The following is a 20,084-nucleotide window of genomic DNA, read 5'->3' on the forward strand; positions in this document are numbered from 1 at the left end:
CCACTGGAACAATACCCTAGGGGCACAGTGGTTCTGCTTCACTTGAAGTCCTTGAATCTGTCCTAGAGGCCTTTTCTAAACACTTTGTCCTAGTTCAATGAAAAATTATGTTCCTTGCAGCAGGAACAACTAGGCAAATCTCTACAGATCACACTGTACAAAAGGGCCAAATTGTGCAGTCATTGATGACTTCACACAGACTTCAGAAATTCAACAATCTGTAAAATATTCCCTCACCTGTGGTGAGGTATTGACCTAGAGTATATTTAGAATTTTGTTTTCGGCTCCTCCTATTTTATCAGCCAGCCTTCTTGAATCTTCATTTCTTAAATATTGAATTTCTACAGGAAAATACTTTTTCTTCCCCATCTCTTTTTATCCAGTTGTTTTCCTGGTTTTATTTATCAACCTGTAATTCTGCCAATTCTGAAATAGAATTTATTTGAAAAAACCAGCTGAGGCTTGTGACTGCAGAAAAGATTGTTCTTTTATGCATGAGAGCTCTCTTATGCTTAAAAAAAGAGTGTTCTTTCAACTCTTTGATATGAGACTGGCAGGGAATGTAGAGCAAGGAGAGTCTAGTGCGTAAATTTATCTTCATCACAGGTTTGTGTGGATCTGTTTTGCTGGGTAGAAGTTAGTCTTATCAAGCTCAATAGCAATGTAATATGCCAGGTAGCACTAGTAATTGCTGGGTTTTGAACATTGCCAACAGGAATCTTGATTTTCTATGCAGTGGACCCGCTCACACCAGCATCAAGCAGACATGACTGGTTTAAATCCAACACTCTCAGAGCATGAGACACAGGCTTGTTTTTTTTTTTTTCTTTTCTGTCTCTATGTGTTAAAAACTTATTAAAACCAATATATGATAGCACCAAAGTGAGTTCCCTTTTGTGACTGAAGGTGTGGTTCCACAGGAATTAAGGCTGATGAAAGCCTGGGCTGCTGTAGTTTGACATTTTCTCCTCCTACAGCTGCATGTTTTCCCATTGTCCCTCTTTTTGGTAATAACATTAATGCTGTCTGACTGAAATCTTGACCCTGCTTGCCAAGAAGGCCAGTGGTGTCCTGGGGTGCATTGGGAAGAACATTGCCAGCAGGACAAGGGAGGTGATGCTGCCCCTGTACTCAGCCCTGGTGAGGCACATCTGCAGTGCTGTGTCCAGTTCTGGGCTCCTCAGGACCAGAGAGACACAGACCTGCTGGAGCAGGCCCAGTGGAGAGTGACAAAGATGATGAAGGGGCTGGAGCATCTCTCTTAGGAGAAAAGGCTGTGGGAGCTGGGCCTGTTCAGCTTTGAGCAGAGATGGCTGAGAGGGGACCTCATGAGTGTCTGTGATTGTCTGAAGGGAGGGTGTCAGTGGATGGATCCAGGCTCTGCTTGGTGGTGCCGAGCAATAGCACAAAAGGTCACGGGCACAAACTGATGCACAGGAAGTTCCACCTGAACATGAGGAGGAAATTCTTTACTGTGCAGCTGACCAAGCACTGGAACAGAGAGGTTGTAGAGCCTCCCTCACTGGGAGAACTTCAAGAACTGCCTGGACACAATCCTGTGCCATGTGCTCTGGGATGAGCCTGCTTGAGCAGGGAGGTTGGACCAGATGACCCCCTGTGGTTCCTTCCAACCTGACCCATTCTGTGATTCTGTGACCTTGCATTCATGATGCAGCACAAGACAACACCTCTCACTCAGTGAACAAATGGGTGGAAAGAAGGAAATAGCTGTAATCAACATCCAACTTCTTAAGAATGGATAATGGCATCAATACCTAAAAGTTGGCTGAAGTACAAAGGCTACTATCAAAAAGTGTTTCAAAAACCAAAATGAAAGGATGAAACAAAGAGACTTTATCCTTTGCAAAGTTGAGAAAGGCATCCAGGGTAGTTGTACTGTGAAGCATGCAAAAAAGAACAAGGAGGATTTTGCTAAGCAATAATGGATGAAGAAGTCACTGTCAAAGCCTGTAACTACACTGGTACTGACCACTGTGACCATTGCCAATGACAAATGTCACCTGTGCACAGAACAGTCTAATGCATGTACACTGCAGAGGCTGTTTGGAGGGATAGCGTCTACCTGTATCCCTGAAAACACGCAAGAGGTGTACTCACCAGCACTACCGATCTCCAGGCAAAGCACAATCTATTTAGCAAGTCTTAAGCACAAAAGCTGAATTAAGGAGACATATGCAAACTAAATTTTAGAAGGGTAGCAGCTTAATAGAAGGTTATGAATGTTTTATTAGCAGGAGTAAGGCAGTACTGCAGTTCCTCACTGGGAAAAAGGATGAGCAAAATTGCTTAATTCGTCTCTTCTCAGTGGGAAACAAAATGAAACAACCCCAGAAGAAAGTTACCTGTAATGGGGGAGATAACAAATCAGTTCAGTTTTGACTTGTATTATATCAGCCTTTCAACCACCTGTATCTGCAAGGACTGCCAACCCCACTGCCTTACATCTGCAGGAGGCATTTCATCTGGAGAAGGTTTGCAGTTGGCAATAGGGGAGAGGTCAAAAAATCGGTAAATTATATGCTTATGGCCTAGAAATATGAACCAGCAGCAAATTAGGGAGAACTCTACCATCACAAATTCTAAAAAGGGCTTCACCCAACACTATAGATTACTAAGGAGAGGAAATTGTCAGCACCTTAAGTGTTTGAGGACTATGAAGGAAGTGTTGAAAGATAAGTGGTATGCTTCAGCAAAACTGAGTGTGTTCATATCATGGAGGGAAGCAATATAGATCCTGGACACGGTATTCAGGAGACAGAAAGCCGCTGAATTTAATGTGTGAAAAAGCAAACTTCTTATTTGGAAGACAGAAAAAGGTCTTTCCTGAGGCACAGATAGGATCTCCCTGAGGGATCTGTGTTATTTCAGTTGGAAAGAGGCGTTAGGGCAGAGAACTGAGTTCACTGGGATAGGAAACTTCCATAATGAATTTTCTGAACAGAGTTTACTTTTGTCTCACCCCTCTATAAACCACTCTTTTCCCTTCTGTAGTAGTGTCTCTCTGACTTCTTCCCACTTTGGAAGCAGTGGTTTGATGACCTGTGCCCCTCTGCTTGTGTTTTGGGGAAATACTGTTTTGTGGCAATCAGACTTTCACTTTATCTGCAGTCTGTCCCACAGAGGTTTTTGGCTGCATTCACAAGAGAAGGAATAGAGTAGCTCTAATAAAGGCAGTGCTGTGTTCATCTCTGTGTTCCCTGTTTCCACAAGCTCACTAGATCTGTGCTTGCTGGTGTGAACTGTCCCCAGACTGGTGAGAGGGCTCATGTGGCACTGCCAAACACCGTCACACAGGCTCAAGCATACTACTTTGCTGGGCAAGCAGGCAAAGCTCTGCTTTGCTCTCTACTTTAAAAAAAAAAAAAAAAAAAGCCAGTGAGATCCTCCCTGCACAGCTGGATTTGATTTTCTGTTGTTTGTATGTTGTGGGTTAACAGTGAAATTTTTCTTTTTTTGGTAATAAAATCACTAGGTTGTATGCTATTACTTGAAAACTGACTCCATGAGTGTTTTGGAAGGTGAAGTGTTTTAACAAGCATTCACCAACATTATTGGCCATTTATTCAAACCAATAATTTATGCTTAAAAAACCCAACCCAACCAGCATGTAAAAAAGGGGGGGCAGAGGGGGGTGTAAGTCTGCATATAGCCCAAAATAAACTATTCCTCAGTCCAACCATTAAGCACTTCCCTAAGAGAAGAGAAACCCATCCTGGCTCCTCACTTGGAGAGCAAGCTGTTCATGGCCTGCCTGGTGTGATCCTTCTGGTTCATTATTGTGCTTTCCCACTGCCCCTAGGGAGTTCGTATACAAGCCATGCAAGATCTTGAAGCAGAAGACTACTTTATAATACTAAAGAGTGTACCAGTACCAGTAGTAGTAGTAGTAGTAGTAGTAGTAGTAGTAGTAGTAGCAGTGAATGGTTTCTCATGCCCATGTCATCCTAAGCATGTATGGATAACTACATGCTTACTATGGAATTGTTCACATCCTGCCGAAAAAGAGTATTTATATGCAACCAGAGTGCAATCCTCTGGTGTCCCTTTCCCTTTTGGCCGCATAAACCAGCATTCTTTTATTTACAGCTCCACAAATATAAAAACTTTCTTTGCAGAGGCTTTAAAGGCTTAGAAAACATTGTTTTTCCCTTTTTTTCCTCTCCTGAGAGGTAAACAGTGTGTTAGCAGGAAGGATAGAGAAGTGCAGCCCAAACTTGCTCTGCTTGCAGAGAGGAGCCTCCTGCTCAGGCTCTGTTCAGCAGAGGCCTCAGCTGATGCAGTCCTGTCTGCTGTGCTGCAGCCCTCCTAAAGTCTCAGGGATTTAGCCAAAATTAGCCTGGTCTGCTGGCTGATACCCCGGGTATTTTTGTGTCTGGCTAAGTGTGGAGGCATTCTGTGAGACAAGAATGATGCCTCTGGTGAGGGATGAGCATTTTGTGGTACCAGGGATGCCTTTTGTTGTGTGAGCTTAAGGATGATGCTGTAGTGGCTTCACCCACAACCTGTGCAGAGCAATCTGGCCTTTAGAAACATGGGGTTCATCTTGCTCAAGAGCTGCTGCTCTTGCTGAGAGAGGAGTTGTTTTGAATGGAATGTGGAAGAAACATGGTAGGCTGGAGCCTCTTCTTGGAAAGAAATCATTAAAAGCTTAGTATTTAAATTTAGTGATTAAACCAGCTCAAGGTCAAAGACCTGCAGAGATCTGTAGAGTTATATAGGCAAGAGAGGTGGGGAGGAGTTGCTCTGGGCTTTTATCACTGGGACAGTGAGGTGTCAAGGAGAATTCAGTGTGGTGCTGTGCTGGATCAGTCCTTCCCAGCTGCCACACTTTATGTATAATCGGCATGTGCGATTCAGAGCAGCCCGAGGCAGTGTAACTTGCACAGGCTACACACTGGTACAGGCTCAGAGAGGGGCACTGAAGGCACTCCCATGCAGTCCCCTGTTCCTGTGCGCTTGAAGCATGTGCAAGAATGAGCACTCACAAGTCACAGTGCCCAAGGTGGGCACCAGCGTAAAGCTGGCATGCATGAAGGGCCAAGCATGTCCAGTGAAATCCCTCCATTGAAAACAAAACAAAAAGCACGGGCAAGATCTTCGTGGGAATGAATCACATCAGATTGGGGTTACAGATGGTGATATTGGCAGCATATACTTGAACTTTCACACTCTCATTTACTACTTTTATGCTGTCAGCTACTTTCCATGTCAGTGACAGGGTATGTGCTTTGCCCTCTAGCAACAGTACTTACAGATTTATGTTATTTGATCTTATTTTTTTAAATTGTTTTTTTACTGTTCAGAAGCAATTTAGTTTTCTGTGATAACCTTGTATCTCCCTGCAAGAAGCCTTCCCTATATGTACATGAACTGGTGTGCAAATTCAAATCATTGAGGAAACGCCATTGAATCTGTTTTATATACATTTCATGAGGTACTTTGTGCTGTTTTGTCAGTTTGTTGGGGTTTTTTTAAACCAAAAAAACCTCTACTAGATAGATCCTGCCATGGTACGTGAAGGCACTTGCATACTTTCATCTTTGCTGCCTCAAACACCACAATGTGCATTTGAATGGGTCAGTAGAGGATGTTCAAGGCTTTGTAACCATTCTGGCAAAAATGAAGGGCTGGAGTCTGTGCTTTCATGCACTTTCTAGTCTCAATCAGTGACAATGGAAGCAAAGATGAGACCGAGCACTGTATTTACTTTTCTAAGGGACAGATGGAGAATAAAACGTCTTGTTGGGCTCATATCTTCACACATGAAATTGAGAATGGGAAAAAGTATTGTACTTCAGTGAAAAAGCAGGTGAGAATAGAAATACGTATTTCAATTGGAAAAGGATATGCTGGTCTTTTCCCTTTATAAATCAGGATAATTTGGGCTGCAATTACTGAAATGACTTAGTGAAAAATTTATATTAAAAAATATTAAAATGACTATATATATGGCCAGAGTTTAGATTTGATTCTGACTGACTGGAGAGGACATGTTGGCTGGAGATGATAAAAACTAATGTAGGTGAAATAATGATCAACTGATATGCTTTTGGTGTGAGAAATGTGTAAGATCAGTAGAGGAAGGAGATCTCATTTTCCCCTCCTTCAATTTTGTGCTGGCTCAAGTATTTAACAGGTTTTTTGGTTTACTTTCCACAAAACCGGACAGTTAATACATAACACTATTGATAAATACATATATATACCTTTAAAGAAGAGGATGAAGGGAAGGGTTAAATCGATGATCCCCAAGCTGTGGTCTGTAGCTAATATGTACAGCCATAGGTAGCATTAGCATCTGCATACACTGCTGGGTTGGAGAAAATCTGACATTAAAAAGACTTGACTTTGAAAGCATCTCTGTTAAAAGTTTGGTAACTGAATGAATGAAGATTATTTACTCAACTACTAGCTGAAATAATCAGACACTCACTGAAAGCTGCCATTAAAAACTTTCGAGGAATTTTATGGTCCTGAAAAGTTGGAAAAGAGTAAGCTTTTGGGTTCACCTTCTACAAATAGAGGTATCAGGTGATGCTGATCTAGAATAACCAAATTTATTTATGATCAATGTTTGAGCACCAAACAGATAGTAAGGCCTTTTGTTTGATAAGGTAGTTTGCAAGAAGAATCCTAACTTAAAAACTAAAAAAAGCTCCAATTTCAGTCCATATGACTGCAGCTAGAGAGCAGGAAAAAGATTTCTAGCTAAAGGTTACTTTGGAAAACTCTGGCTACGGCTTCTGTTTTTTTGAGATCATGCATCTGGACACGGATGCCTGGAGTAGTTCACTTGTGCTTACCTTGTCACCTAAGAGGGGCTGGGAGTAGATCTTCTGTGGGGAACATTTCAGCACTGTATTCTTATGCTTCTTCCAGAACAGTTTTTCCTTTGTGAGGAAAATTAGTCAGGAGAACCAAACTGGAAGCTTGCTTTGAAGGTTTAGAAGGCTTTTTGACTTGAGTAGTAACTCAAGCCATAGGCCTAAGAGAGAATAATTATTCTCTTGAGAACCTAAGCAAACCTGTTGTTCATTTTACATACACAACAGCTTCTACACTTGTTTTACTGAAAATGAATGATGAAATTCCCATTGCCTTCTGTACTGTTGCTTGGAAGTCTTAGGTCTGGTCTTTGACTTGCTTGTCTGTGTGAGGTGTCTAAAAAACATCTGCAGGAATATCATGCAAGGGAAACTGTCAATAAATCAGAGAAAAACTCCTGTTCCCTTTTAGCAGGGACATATTGTTTGTTTGAAAAGGGCAGCAACAACAACCAGCTTAGTTTTCAAAACTTGATTTTTTTCTTTGTTAAGAAAAAATGCTTTTGCTTTATTAATTTTTTTCTTCTTTACTCTCAAAATTCAGACCATTACCACAATTCCTTCTGCATAAACACCTGCTGCTTCAGGTAGCTGGCAGCTCCATTACTGAAGGCAGCAGCAACCTGTAAGGAAAGACTGAATTAACAGATGTTTCTTCAAGCCACAGATTGCTGAGGAAAGTTATGTCTTGAAGCATTGCTTCTTAGAAAAAAAAGAAGTATACTTTTATTGATTTCCATGGTCCTTGGACCAGCAGTGATGGCTTTATACTTCTGCAAGAGCAATAGGGGCAAGACATTAGAAAAAAAGAATAAAGCAAGGCAAATGAAGAATTAAAACATATCTCCAAGACAGGGTGCAGAATCTTAGTGGCTGGAGACTCTTAGAAAGGAATTAAGACATCCTCTTCCCCCGAGGCAGGTACATCATGTGTACTTTGTGTAACAGGTGTGTGCTGCTATCATAATACAGAATAAGGACAGAGAACTCCAACAGCTTTGCTACTTTGACTTTTGTTTTAAAGATTAAAAAAAACACGTCAGACAGTAGTAGGTAAATAGGCAACCTGCATTACTTGTACGAAAAGTTATATATATACAAGTTTGCTGTTTTGTTTTCTCTTTAGAGAAGGAAAGCACCCTTTCATAAAATAACCAGTAACCCTTATCTTACTGAGATGCTGCCAAGTCACAATTCAGAAGACAGACATGTGAAATTAAATCCACACTGTGCAGAGACAACACAGTGGCCCCTCCAGATCAGATCCTTTGTGTACATCCTGTGCACAGTTACACAGACACAATGAAACATGTGATAGCTTGAACATATTTTGCTTTCACACAAAAGAAAATACTTCCCCATGCTGCATTTTGTTAACTAATGTATCAAAAATATTCATCCCATCGTCATTGTCATCATTGTTATTATGTTATTAAGGAACTGTCCTTCATTCCATGCATAACTATCATTTCACAAGTTAAAAATGTTCTCACTCCCTCATGTCATAGTCTATAAAGCACTCTGTGCACAGTGAAGCAGATCCCCAATTAAATGCAAGTGCTATTAAAATTAAAAGAATTATGCTATTACTGTTGATTTTAGAGGAACAAAATTATGGGGAGATTAAAAAAAAACCAAAATAGTTTTATCTGGACAAAATAATGTACAATTATTAATATTGCACTTTTTATACAAGAAATCCTAATAAATATACAGAAAAGATATACATTTACATACACAGAAAGTCATTATTCTTTTTTTTAAATAAAAAGTTACACTGATGCTTATTTCTTGAAGACCCATTTCTACCAAGAGTGTTCACTGCCAGATGTGTTTTGAAGCCAATTTGAATCAGTTTAATGTCATGAACCTCAGTAGTGGACCCCCATTTTTACCGAAAAATCCACATGTCATGAAAGCTGTAGCATAACAGAACTTGAACAGCATTTCATTAATATACCACGAGGCACTAGCCCCAACAGGGGTTACAGGAGAGGCACAACCAAGCCCTTCATTTAGAAAAGGTCTTGAACCAAAACCTGAGATCAGGTAGTTCTCCTTTGAAGCTCCACAATTCTCAAACTCTCTTCTTTGCAGATTTCCTCTAATTTTAATTTTTTTCTGAGCAGAGCAGAGAATGCCCAGGAACCAAAATCATGCAGCACTTCACTGGCTGAGTATCTACTGCAGCTGGCCAGGAGGCAAGACTCACAGCCTGCATGAAAAATCATGCTGTGGGTGTGATGTTTGAGTCTTGTTTTTTAGACTGTACCTTCGGGGGGTTATACATGGACTTAAAGATCTGCTGCTCTAGAACACCTATTTTGTTGTGGAGAGGAACAAGTTTGTTACAAATTACTTGCATTAGTCCTATGGGACTGATGCTAAAGCCATTCTTTTCCTACTGAGTAGTAACAATCATGAAAAATCAGAATAAAGCTCTTTTCTACTACTTGTCCAAAAGGCTTGGCTGCCAGGAAAGAGGAATTTCGTGTTAGCAAAATAGAAAAACCCACTTCCTCAAGTTCTTTTCCAAAACCCCAGGTCTGAAAGTACCAGAACTTTGGGAAGTAATACCTCTTTTTTCTAAATAAATGTTAGTAGGATGCAGTATGCAAAGTGTCTCCCATGTACCACATACAATTTCTATCTTTTCTGCCTATGGTCTCTATGGAACAGTGTTTGCAGGTTCGTACTAAAGTGTGTCAAGCAGATCACACTTGTTCTGCTTTTGCTGGATAATAACTAATGTCACCACCTCACCTCTGTGCTGAGGGCAACCCTTCAATCCTCAATCCTCCCTCACAAGCTCAAACTGGAAACATTTGCAGGTGTATTTTAGATCCACTTATGCTACAGACCATTGTTCAACTCTGCCAGGTGCCAGATCCTCAAAGATCACAAGGATGTTCCTTGCCTGGTGTGGGAAGGAGAGAGGGGTTTAGAAACCAAAAAGGCTTCCAGTATGGGACATAACAAATAAGTTTGTAAAGCAAAATCCTGTGCTTGTGTTCTCAAGGTAGTCTAAGAGAGATGAGAGCTGCTCAGCAGAAAGAGACCTGAGGGTGCTGATCAATACCTGGCTGAACATGAGCCAGCTGTGCCCAGGTGGCCAATGGCATCCTGGCCTGTCTCAGCAATAGTGTGGTCAGCAGGAAGAGGGTGATTCTCCACCTGTAGTTGGCTCTGGTGAGGCCACACCTCAAATCCTGTGCTCAATTTTGGGCCCCTCACTACAGGAAAGACATTGAGGTGCTGGAGCATGTCCAGAGAAGGGCTACAAAAGCGGTGAAAGGTCTAGAAGACACATCCTACAAGGAACAGGTGGGGCAGCTGGGGTTGTTTAGCTGAGAGGAGACTCGGGTGACATCATTGCTCTCTACAACTGCCTGAAAGGAGATTGTAGTGAGGTGAGGGTGAGTCTCTTCTGCCATGTTTCAAACAAAAGGATGAGAAAAATGGCCTCAAGCTGTGCCAGAGGAGGCTCGGATTAGATACTAGAAAAAAAAAACTTCACTGAAAAAGTGGCTAGGCATTGGATTAGGTTGCCCAGGGAGGTGGTGGAGTCACCATCTCTGGAAGACGGTGTTCAAGAAGAGTCTGGATGTGGCACCCAGAGATATCCTTTAGGGGTGGATATCCACCTTTAGGGGTGGATATCCTTTAGTGCTGTTAATGGTGGGACTAAATAACCCTGAAGATCTCTTTTGACCTTGACGATTCTGTGATTCTGTAATATGATGCTAGGTTTTTACTCTGGTCCTCTTCCTCACCCATTTCTTGGTGTATCCCCCAGGCATGTACACAGATTATGGGGAAGCCTCACTCCTCTCATACCCATTTCTGGTGTCATGGGTCTCTCTGACTCTTTGTGGTCTACCCTCGTGACCATGTTTTTCTGCATTCTGTCTCCCAGATTGATAGAAGGGAAAACTTGTCAAGTCCCTTTACAACAATTATTTGGTAAAAGGTGTTCTTTTTTTATAAAGAAAAGGGAAATAAATAAATAAAATGAAAAAGATCATTCCATTCCATCTGTATTTTCTGCAAAAGCCTTTGCCTCAGTGAAGAAAAGGCTGTGATCCCCTTGTTCCTCCATTTTCATTTTGTCTGTCTTCAAGATTTTCCACAAGTCCCACAGCAACGTGACTTAAATTGGGTGAGCTGGCAGAGTTTGAGCTGCTTCACTTTCTCACAGTACCTTGTGGTGTCTCTGCACTCCACTGCCAAAGGGGAAACAAGAATAAGAAATGGTAATGAAGCTATGAACAAAGGATTTCTTACCTGAGAACATATACCCTTGGGTGGCCAAGAGGAGGACCTTTGTGTTGGGAGGTCTTACAGCACAGGTCCTGCTTGATACCTGTAATCTCCCTCATCACTTCAGCTTCCATTAGGGCCCCCCAAACTCATGAATTTGGACCTATGTAGTCCACTTTGTCTCTGCTGAGAGGGAGCATCAGAGCTGGCGTGAATACAGGCAAGCACATGTGGGCTCTGCTGCTGCATCTGCAATGAATGCAAAGCAACTGGCTTGCAAGATAGAGGATGAGAGCATAATTTCCAAACAGGCACATCATCTGTTCTCTTTTGTTAATTCAATTTGGTTTTTTTTTTAATTAGTAACTTTTCTAGTCCCCTGGAAGGCCCAATTTGTTGCTTGTAATCTGAAAGCAAGCAGTCTTTCCTGCGGGATTTCCGATCATCCACCTACCAACTGGATTTGGACTACCATCATAAGTCTGGTTTTGATTTGTGTTTTTCTCTCTGTCTGTACCATTAGCTGAAAGTTAATAATAGAATCATAGAATGGTTTGGGTTGGAAGGGGACCTTGCAGATCATCTAGTTCCAACCCCCCTGCTGTGGACAGGGATGCCTTTCACTGGACCAGGCTGCTCAGAGTCCTATCCAACCTGGTATTGGAAACCTCCAGGGATGGGGCATCCACAGCTTCTCTAGGAAACCTGTGCCAGTGTCTCACCACCCTCACAGTCAAGAATTTCCTCCTAATATCTAATCTAAAACTACTCTGTTTCAATCTGAACCCATTCCCCCTTGTTCTGTCACTACATGGACTTGTAAATAGTCTTGCTCCATCTCTCTTGTAAGTTCCCTTCGGGTACTAGAAGGCCACAAGTAGGTGACCCCAAAGCTGGGCTGTACAATCCCATTTCCCTTGGCCTTTCCTCACATGACAGGTGCTCCATCCCTCTGATCAACTTGGTGGTCTACTCTGGACTTGTTCCAGAAGACTGCATGAATTATTTCTCATGCTGTTAGAAAGGGGACACAATCCGAGCACTAACACCTTTGCCAAAAACCCCCACAACGAGCAGCATTCCTCTCTGGGATGCTGAGCTTTAGACACTGGATTTTGCAGATGTCTGGGCTGGAGGTTTTCTCAGGATGCCCAGCTGCAAGGTCCGGTGCTGCATTTCTGAGCGACAACTCTGACTTCTTTCCTACTCCTGCACCTCTCTGCCTCCCCCCCTCCCAGCAAAGTACCATTTTCACAGGGTGTGATGTTGCAGCGCTGCCAGTTTGCTGGTCGTGGTCTCCAGGAGCAGTGGTGCTCCATCACGGGCTTGTTGGTGCGGATGTGCACGCAGTCCACGCGCCGGGACTGGAAGCCGTAGTTTCCACACGTAGCCGTGCAGACGGTCCATAGGCTGACCCGCCAGTGCACACCACAGACATCAGTCCAGCAGTTCTGGGTGCCCAGTGGCCTGTGGGCAGGAGGGAGAGAAGGAGGAAAGGACAGCAAACATTACATATCCCAAAGGTAATTCACTCAGAGCACTGTATGGGTCAGATCTTCAAAGGCTGCCAAGTGAGGCCAGCAGTTTTGAACTGCTCTCAAGGACCAGACCCTCAGGGGGTGTACACTGGTGTACCAACACCAGGCTAAATGATCATTTGAACCATTTGAGGATTTGGCTGAAATGCCCTCTGCATGAAGGGCCAAACCAGAGATCTGCTGAAAGGTGAAATGACTGGAGACCAATGTGGTCCAGCAGGACTTCGTAACTTTTTAATGGCTTTACAGCCAGTGAGAACAGAACCAATTCTCTGAAACCCTCCTTTTCCTTTCAAGACACTCTCACAGAAGATGTAGAGGCACACTTGGTTCATATTTGTCACACAGATAGTGAAAAAGCATGAGTAGGCGCCAAAAAGCCAATTACATTAATTTTCAGTCATGATCGGTCATGATTTACATACCCTGTCTCATGTAAAGTAAATGTCTTTACAATGTTGACAGTGGAGTTTATCTGCAGGAAAACAAAACCTGTGGAGATCCTTTTTTTTTGTTTTAGAGTTTGTGTTTAAATAAGTGAGAAGACTGGCACCTTAAGAAGATATAACACAACCTTGCAGTCAGGATTTGGCATACATAGAAGATTTTCCAGTTGTTGGCCAACTGGCCTGAAGCTCCTAGGAACAAATAGGGAAGTCTGGGGTTAAGCCTGGTAAGATTTGTTACACATAACTGTACAGATTGCAGTATGACCTCTTTGTTACATAAGGGAAACTCCTAAGTTTCAGTTAAGTCACTAATCCATTCAATATCTCTGGAAAGGGTTGTGGGTTTAGACATAAGACATTTCTGTCCTACCTTGGTAAGGAACTGCATTGATCAGATGACACAGAAATCCCATCTTTGGTCTGGCAAAATATGTGTCGGTGCTGTACAGCCAGTCGTGATCCAATGCAAGGCCCATTGCACTGTGAACACAGAAGATTCACTTAGGGGAGGTAAAAGACAGGGCATGTTCCATTCTTATAAAACTGCTAGTGAAACAAAGCACATACTGCCATTCAGAGACTGTTGAGATTTCAACCACTTTCTGCACCTCTGCAGGCTTTGAAGGCTGACTGTGCAGTCATCTTCTCTACCTCACTCTTCTTTCAGCAGCATTTAAACTACATTTCTGTATCTGCTCTGTAGATTCATTACCTCTTCTCTTCAATAATTTAGTCTTAAATACATCTGTTAGGGGAAATTAAATGCTCTCATGCCATTAGCCAAGAGCCTGTGATCCATACAGGAAATCTCAATACATCACTTTTACTGTGCATTTTGCAGCTTGTACTATCACAACTTATGGCCAAATAACTAAGAATGCATTGAACCAAGAACATATTTCACTCAATTTAATATAATTTAAAATACTTTAAAAGCATTGAAGGACAATAAACAAAATCAGAAAGCATGACAAGCACAACAGATATGCAAGCTTGCTCCAAAATTGAGGCTATTCTAACATATTCAAGCTTAACAATCACATTTCAGTTTAACTCTCCCAATCCTCTCCTTTGATTAAAAAGTAACTTGCTATAGGTATGAAGCATGTATTTGTGCTCTTTTAAAATTGTATCAGCTATTAGGAAACTGTTTTTCTAAGTATCTGGAAATTATATTCAAGAACAAACTGAGGGTTGAATAAGGGGTCATTAGTGTGAAGCAGGAATTTTTGCCAGGGGATGGCTGCTGACCGATCCCTCTGCCACTTCCACTCCTGTTGGGGAAGATGAAATAGGAAAGCCTTATAAATATGATTGCCTGACAAAAGATTTTGGGAATATGAAAACTACAGGCAACATCGAAATGAAAGCCACTTTTGAAATACCAAGTCTTAGTTACTGAACAACTAGAAAACAATGGTATGGCCGACTGAAGGTAATCCCCTCTTGATGGAACAATACCCTCTGCTTGCAGGCAGGTCCAAGGGTCAGAGCAGACCCTACTAGCTCAGCAGAAGGGGTCCAAAGAGTAGTTTTTAGAAGTTAAGATGTAACACTCTATGGTAATATAAGAACTCTTATAGGCTGTATGTAAATGCTATAGGATTTGTATCTTGTATTAGATTGGTTAGTGACAATTAGAATATTCAGTACAGAAGATGATTTATTGTATTGTAACCAGGACTTCAGACTTTCCTTACTACTACTTCCACTCCTGCTCTTACTTCCACTCTCGCTCTTACACTCTCTCTCTCTCTCTCACCCGTTTACTCCCTTGCTCTCTTGGGCCTGCTCAGAGCTGAGTCTGGCAGCTCTGAGCAGTGCCCCTATACCCGCCTTTTCCAATAAACCCCATGTGTCCCAAGACCTGCCTATAGAGATCTCTCGTCACCATCCGTCTCCATCCCGCCCATAACCTACACACTCCCTCATCAGTAGGAGCCCTGTTTCACACTACCACACACTCCTCAAATAATACTCCCTTCCTCCTTCTGTTTCTTCCCTCCCTGACAACTGGGAGAGAGAAGCAGCGACTGCCAGGCTTTCAGCTGCTTCCAGTCAACTGTCTTGTTGGAAATGTCATTCACTGGAGTATGTGGAGCATTTCTGCGATATCTGCAGGGGCTAGCAGTCCTCATCACCAGCAAGCCCGAGTCACTAGTTTAAAAACACCATGGGATTACACAACCGAGCTCAAAATGCCAGGCACATTAAATGAAGGAAAGGAACTAATTCTAGAGATGGGGGTAGTGCTGTTTATTTTCTTTCTTTCTTTGTGAACTGGGAAAGTTGATCACTACACCTGTGCAATGCAGACCTGATACCCCGTGATACTACCAAGCAGGTCATTGATCCACTGAGCCAGTGAAACGTTACTAACTGTGTAACAGTCTTCTGGCTTGGAGACTGAGCAGTATGCAACCAGGTGGAACTTGATGTTGGTTTTTTTTGTAAGCTAGGTAGAAGAAATATTATATGATAATGCACAGAGATTAGGTCTAAGAAATTAATTCTGAACTATCTGATTGTCTCAGCTGACCATGATGTCACGGCGAACAATACAGACCATAATGGATTTTGCGAAGATGATCCAGTAGTTTCCTGGAATTCTATAGGGAATAAAATTTTTTTTCTTTGATATAAAGTGATAATTCGAAGCTTTACTTGTAATACAATAACTCAGTCACCTTTCCAGATTTAAATGAAGACATTTTCAAGTAGTGAACAATAACAGATCTAGTAGCTGAAGGCACTTTTTACTACCAACATTATAAAAAAACCTGATGCAACGCAATCTGCTAAGAGAGAATTTGAAGACCTGCAAAGCAGCATGAAGTAGTCTGAAAATGCTTTTAGCCCTCCATTCTGCCTTTCACCATGAAGCAAATCAAGAAAGCTCACACTTTTTGGTATTCTCATCAGCAACTTTGTAAAACTGAATTATTGTACAATCCCCCTGCCTTGAACCTATCACCATCATCAATCCTGACTCCAGCCAGCCAAGACTGAAGCACTCTCACTGGCTAGCAAGGGGAACTAAGACTTGAAGAAGGCTACTTCCCAGATGTGTCACTTATCACTGTAACAAAGAACTGCAGACCTTTCCACTGGAGGACACAGGGGTCTGCAGTAAAAGTGCTGTTCATAAGCAGCACTTTTAGGGATTGTGGGAAGCTACAGATATCCAAGCAGGCAGTGCATCATATTCAGAAAGAAAGAGCTGAGCAAATTAGTGGCCTCCTCAAAAGCCTGCAGACTATAACCTAAAGATACTGGGTTGAAAAATCACTCTCCTCATTTTCTGTCACTCAGCTCACACTAACGGGCTGTCCTTGGAATGCTGCCTTGTTCCTTACCTGGCCCCAGGAGGAGGCTGCCCACTCAACACAGGGCTGCCTGTTACAGTTCTGTGTGTCCACAGGACGCTTGGACACCTGGGCACAAGCCTCGTTTGACATTGGGACAGAGCTGCCTTTTGCTGTGAGGCGCTGGCATGTCACTCGCCGCATCTGTATGCCTCCACCACAGCTCTGCGTGCAAGGAGACCAGGATGTCACCATCCATCTGTGAGAGAAAGGAGAATAGGTCAGGGAGCAGACGCGTGCCACTGTCTGTGGGATCCCTGGCATCAACAGGTCAAAGACAGTGGCTTGGCTCATTTAGCGTGCAGTCCTGGAAGGCTGAGTGTCTCAGCCTCCCACAGTCATCACTGAAAACTGCTCAGAGGATAAAAGCTGAGAAAAGAGCACATTTTTCATTAATTTATCTTTCTCAAGGCTCTTTGGGCCCAGAAATACTTTTCTAGCCCTTAAAGCGGTTTTTAGAGGCTTAGTAAATACTTGTAGTCCTGGCATGGGCATTGGGCAAGTCTGCTCTCACACCATGGTGCCACGGAGGCCTTGGTCACAGGCTACAGTCACCACGCTAGGACTAGCCCAGTAGCACCCCTTAGTAGGGAAAACTATCTCTGTGTAATTGCTGAGCAGATCACAGGCCACTTCAAACTTGCTGCGAAAGAATACTCAAAAGCCTGCTGAGTCCTGCTGATGCTGGCCTCCTTTGTTGTATCCCTGACAGCTGGGATAATCCAGAAAAGCCTGAACATAACTTAGGAATTGTTAGCCCAGGGAAGGAAGGACACTGTTCTTCTTTCCTCTTGAGCCCAGACCATGCATTCACCAGCTGAGGCTGAGGCTCTGAACCCCTGTGTACTGGCATTTAAAAAAATCCAGTCTAACTAGCTAAAAGGCTGTAATAACAGAAAGTAATAGTCTACATACATTTTGTCACTGTAAGGATCATTAGGTGAAACACTCATAGAGTGAGGTTTGGGAAAGTGTTAGGTAGGAATAGGAAGAATGCAAGGGATTGCTAGTTTTCTGAACAGTTTTATGGTCAAGTCAGCAGTTTGCTTCATTAAGTTTCTGGATACCCAGCAGGATTTGTGTGGTTTTGGGAGTAAAATACTGGCTATCACATCCCTCACAGCAGTGTTTATGACTACTTTACAAAATAGGCAATAGGCATTTTCCAGTCCCATGGGGAAACATCCGTTTCTATTTCCCTGTCTTCTGCAGGTGATTAACTCCAGTGGTCACAGAATCAAGTATAAACAAACATATTCCCAACCTGGAAAACAACACTGGTACTTTTTCATGCAGTTTGGTGAGGTTGAACCCACAATTTCCGCACTGCTCATAAAGCTCTGGTCTGTATGTCAGTCAGCTTTTATTTCCAAGCTTACATCTCAGCAGTTTCTCAGGAGTTGAGGGAGGATTTGGGGTTGTGTTACAATTCAGGGAAGGTATAAAAAGACATAAACCATTCCCATGGAATTTACTGTCAACACCAAGGAAAACTGCTGCTAATGAGCATGTTTCATATTTCATCAAATCTCTTTTGTTTTTTTCTTATGACTCCGCTGGCAACTCAGAAAACATTTGCCTGCAGAGAAGGGTAGGAATATATTTTAAAAGGTAATTAAACAGAAACTTGCAATATGCCCAAGACACAGCAACAGTGGTGAATCTGGCCACTTCTCATCAGGTTGCTTAGCACTTCTCCTTGCCTCAGCTTAGATTGCCTTTTTGTAATACAACTCCCAAATCACTGTTGAATGAGGGAAGTTGTACTAAATTTCTCTTGAGATGCTCACTACTTTTAAGTGCTTGTATATTGAAACATACCATACCTACATTGGAAATAAGGGAGAGGAGGGAGTAACACCATGAAAAGTATGGAAAAACATGTTTATGCATCTCAGCTAAGGAGATACTGAATTGCAGAAGCAGGACATTTTTAATATGGAGGGAGCACAACACTACACTGACTCTCTGGATAAGCTCTCGGGATGTACACTTCTTTGCACCCAAGGGTATCAAAGAAAAACAGACTTTGTATGGGGTGAAGCCAGATAATTGTTTAGGTTGGAAATGACCTTTAGTATTATCAAGTCCAATCATTAACCCAGCAATGCCAAGTCCACCATTAAACCATGCCCCTAAGCACCACATCTACGCATCTTTTAAATATGTCCAAGGATGATGACTCAATCACTTCCCTGGGCTGATTGTTCCAATGCTTGACAACCCTTTGCATGATGAATTTTTCCCTAATAGCCAATATAAACCTCTCCTGGTGCAGCTTGAGGCTGATTCCTTTTGTCTTGTCACTTGTCACTTGGAAGAAGAGGCTGACCCCCCCTTATTACAGCCTCCTTTCAAGGCAGCTGTAGAGAGTGATAAGGTCTCCTGAGCTCCCTTTTCTCCAAGGTAAACAATCTCACCTCCCTCAGGCCACTTCTCATGGGACTTGTGCTCCAGACCCTTCACTAGCTTTTCTGTCCTTCTTCTTTCTTGTAGTGAGGGGCCCAAAATTGAACACAGTACTTGAGGTGTGGCAGAGGACCTAAGTGTAGCCAGAAGACTTTCAAGCTGTCCTGGCTCTTTTGTGTTTAGCAGTAAGTGAAAACCAGGGGATTACAAGGGCAGAGAGTTACAATTCCAAGGCAACCACAAGCTAGCAAACTCCAAAAAGAGGCAGAACTTACTCTGAACCCCCTTCATGCCTGCCAGATCTGATGGGATGTGCCCATTTTACAAAAGATATTTCCACCCTGCTAAGGTGCAGATATGGCAACAGTCCTGCTCATACTGATGTTCAGGCAACAAAGGAAATCAGAATAAAATCACAAAATAGCTGCTAATCTTAGCTTCTTGTCTATTATATTGTTGGGGCAAACTGCTATGAAGCCGTGTTTAACACAAAAAAATGATCCTACAGTTCTTTGGTGACAAAATTTCCATGTGTGCAGTGCTCAGAACAGGCACAATACTTATATCCAACATAGAGTGTGGCTGGAATCACCCAAGACAAGGAAAGCTGTGAACTCTCTTTCTACCTTGTACTGTCAAAGCTTTCCACAAATATTATCCCGGCTGTCTGGGTTAAGCACTCGTAAATTCCCTTTTAGCCATGACTTCTCCAAACAGGCACTGGAGAGGCTGCAGCAGTATGATGTCCTGTACAAAGAACTCTTCCAGCACATCTTAAATGCATGTAAGCAATTTTTACATGAGACGGACGAACCGTGAAGGGCAGTCTCTTCTGTTGCATGCGATGGGCTGCAGAGATGGCTTGGGTGTCTCTCTGCAGTAGGATGCGTTGACTTCAGCCCCATCCAGTAAGCACCTCAGCTGGGGCAGCTGCACCCCTCTGTGGCCGCAGGAAGCCGAACAAGCTGTCAGTTTGTCCACAGACCACTGGTATTCTGCCAGAAAGTGTGGGAGAAACATGTTAACACTGAAAACCTGACAGCAGGAGTTCAGTTAGAAAGGAGAGAGTTGAAGATGTTCTCCAGGACAAAATACAGGGATTCAGTGAAGAGGAGCTACCTACCCCTGCAAGGCACACGATTCAAACCCCTGACTGCCTTTGGTGTAACAAACCCAGTTTTTTGATGCTTAGAAGCATCAGGCATGGAAAGTGAGTAA

At 42.7% G+C, this 20,084-nt stretch overlaps 1 protein-coding gene across 3 annotated transcripts in view; it reads right to left on the reverse strand.

Annotated features, from left to right (window-relative positions):
- Window positions 1–10,381: 10,381 nt before the first annotated feature.
- The window catches only part of ADAMTSL1 (ADAMTS like 1), a 415,229-nt gene continuing 405,526 nt past the window's right edge, over window positions 10,382–20,084 (reverse strand). For all 3 annotated transcript variants that reach the window (XM_042013122.1, XM_042013121.1, XM_042013123.1), the window contains 5 exons: window positions 19,681–19,861; window positions 16,449–16,656; window positions 13,463–13,572; window positions 12,352–12,572; window positions 10,382–11,068 (listed from right to left, as the gene is read on the reverse strand). In XM_042013122.1, the coding sequence (XP_041869056.1) occupies window positions 10,962–11,068; window positions 12,352–12,572; window positions 13,463–13,572; window positions 16,449–16,656; window positions 19,681–19,861 (827 nt within the window). In that variant the 3' untranslated portion in view covers window positions 10,382–10,961. The remainder of the gene's footprint in view (window positions 11,069–12,351; window positions 12,573–13,462; window positions 13,573–16,448; window positions 16,657–19,680; window positions 19,862–20,084) is intronic.

This window comes from Corvus kubaryi, unplaced genomic scaffold (assembly GCF_017639235.1).
Source record: "Corvus kubaryi isolate FWS band 111438036 unplaced genomic scaffold, C.kubaryi_AGA036_p1.0 split1-37296, whole genome shotgun sequence".
NCBI classification, from domain to species: domain Eukaryota; kingdom Metazoa; phylum Chordata; class Aves; order Passeriformes; family Corvidae; genus Corvus; species Corvus kubaryi.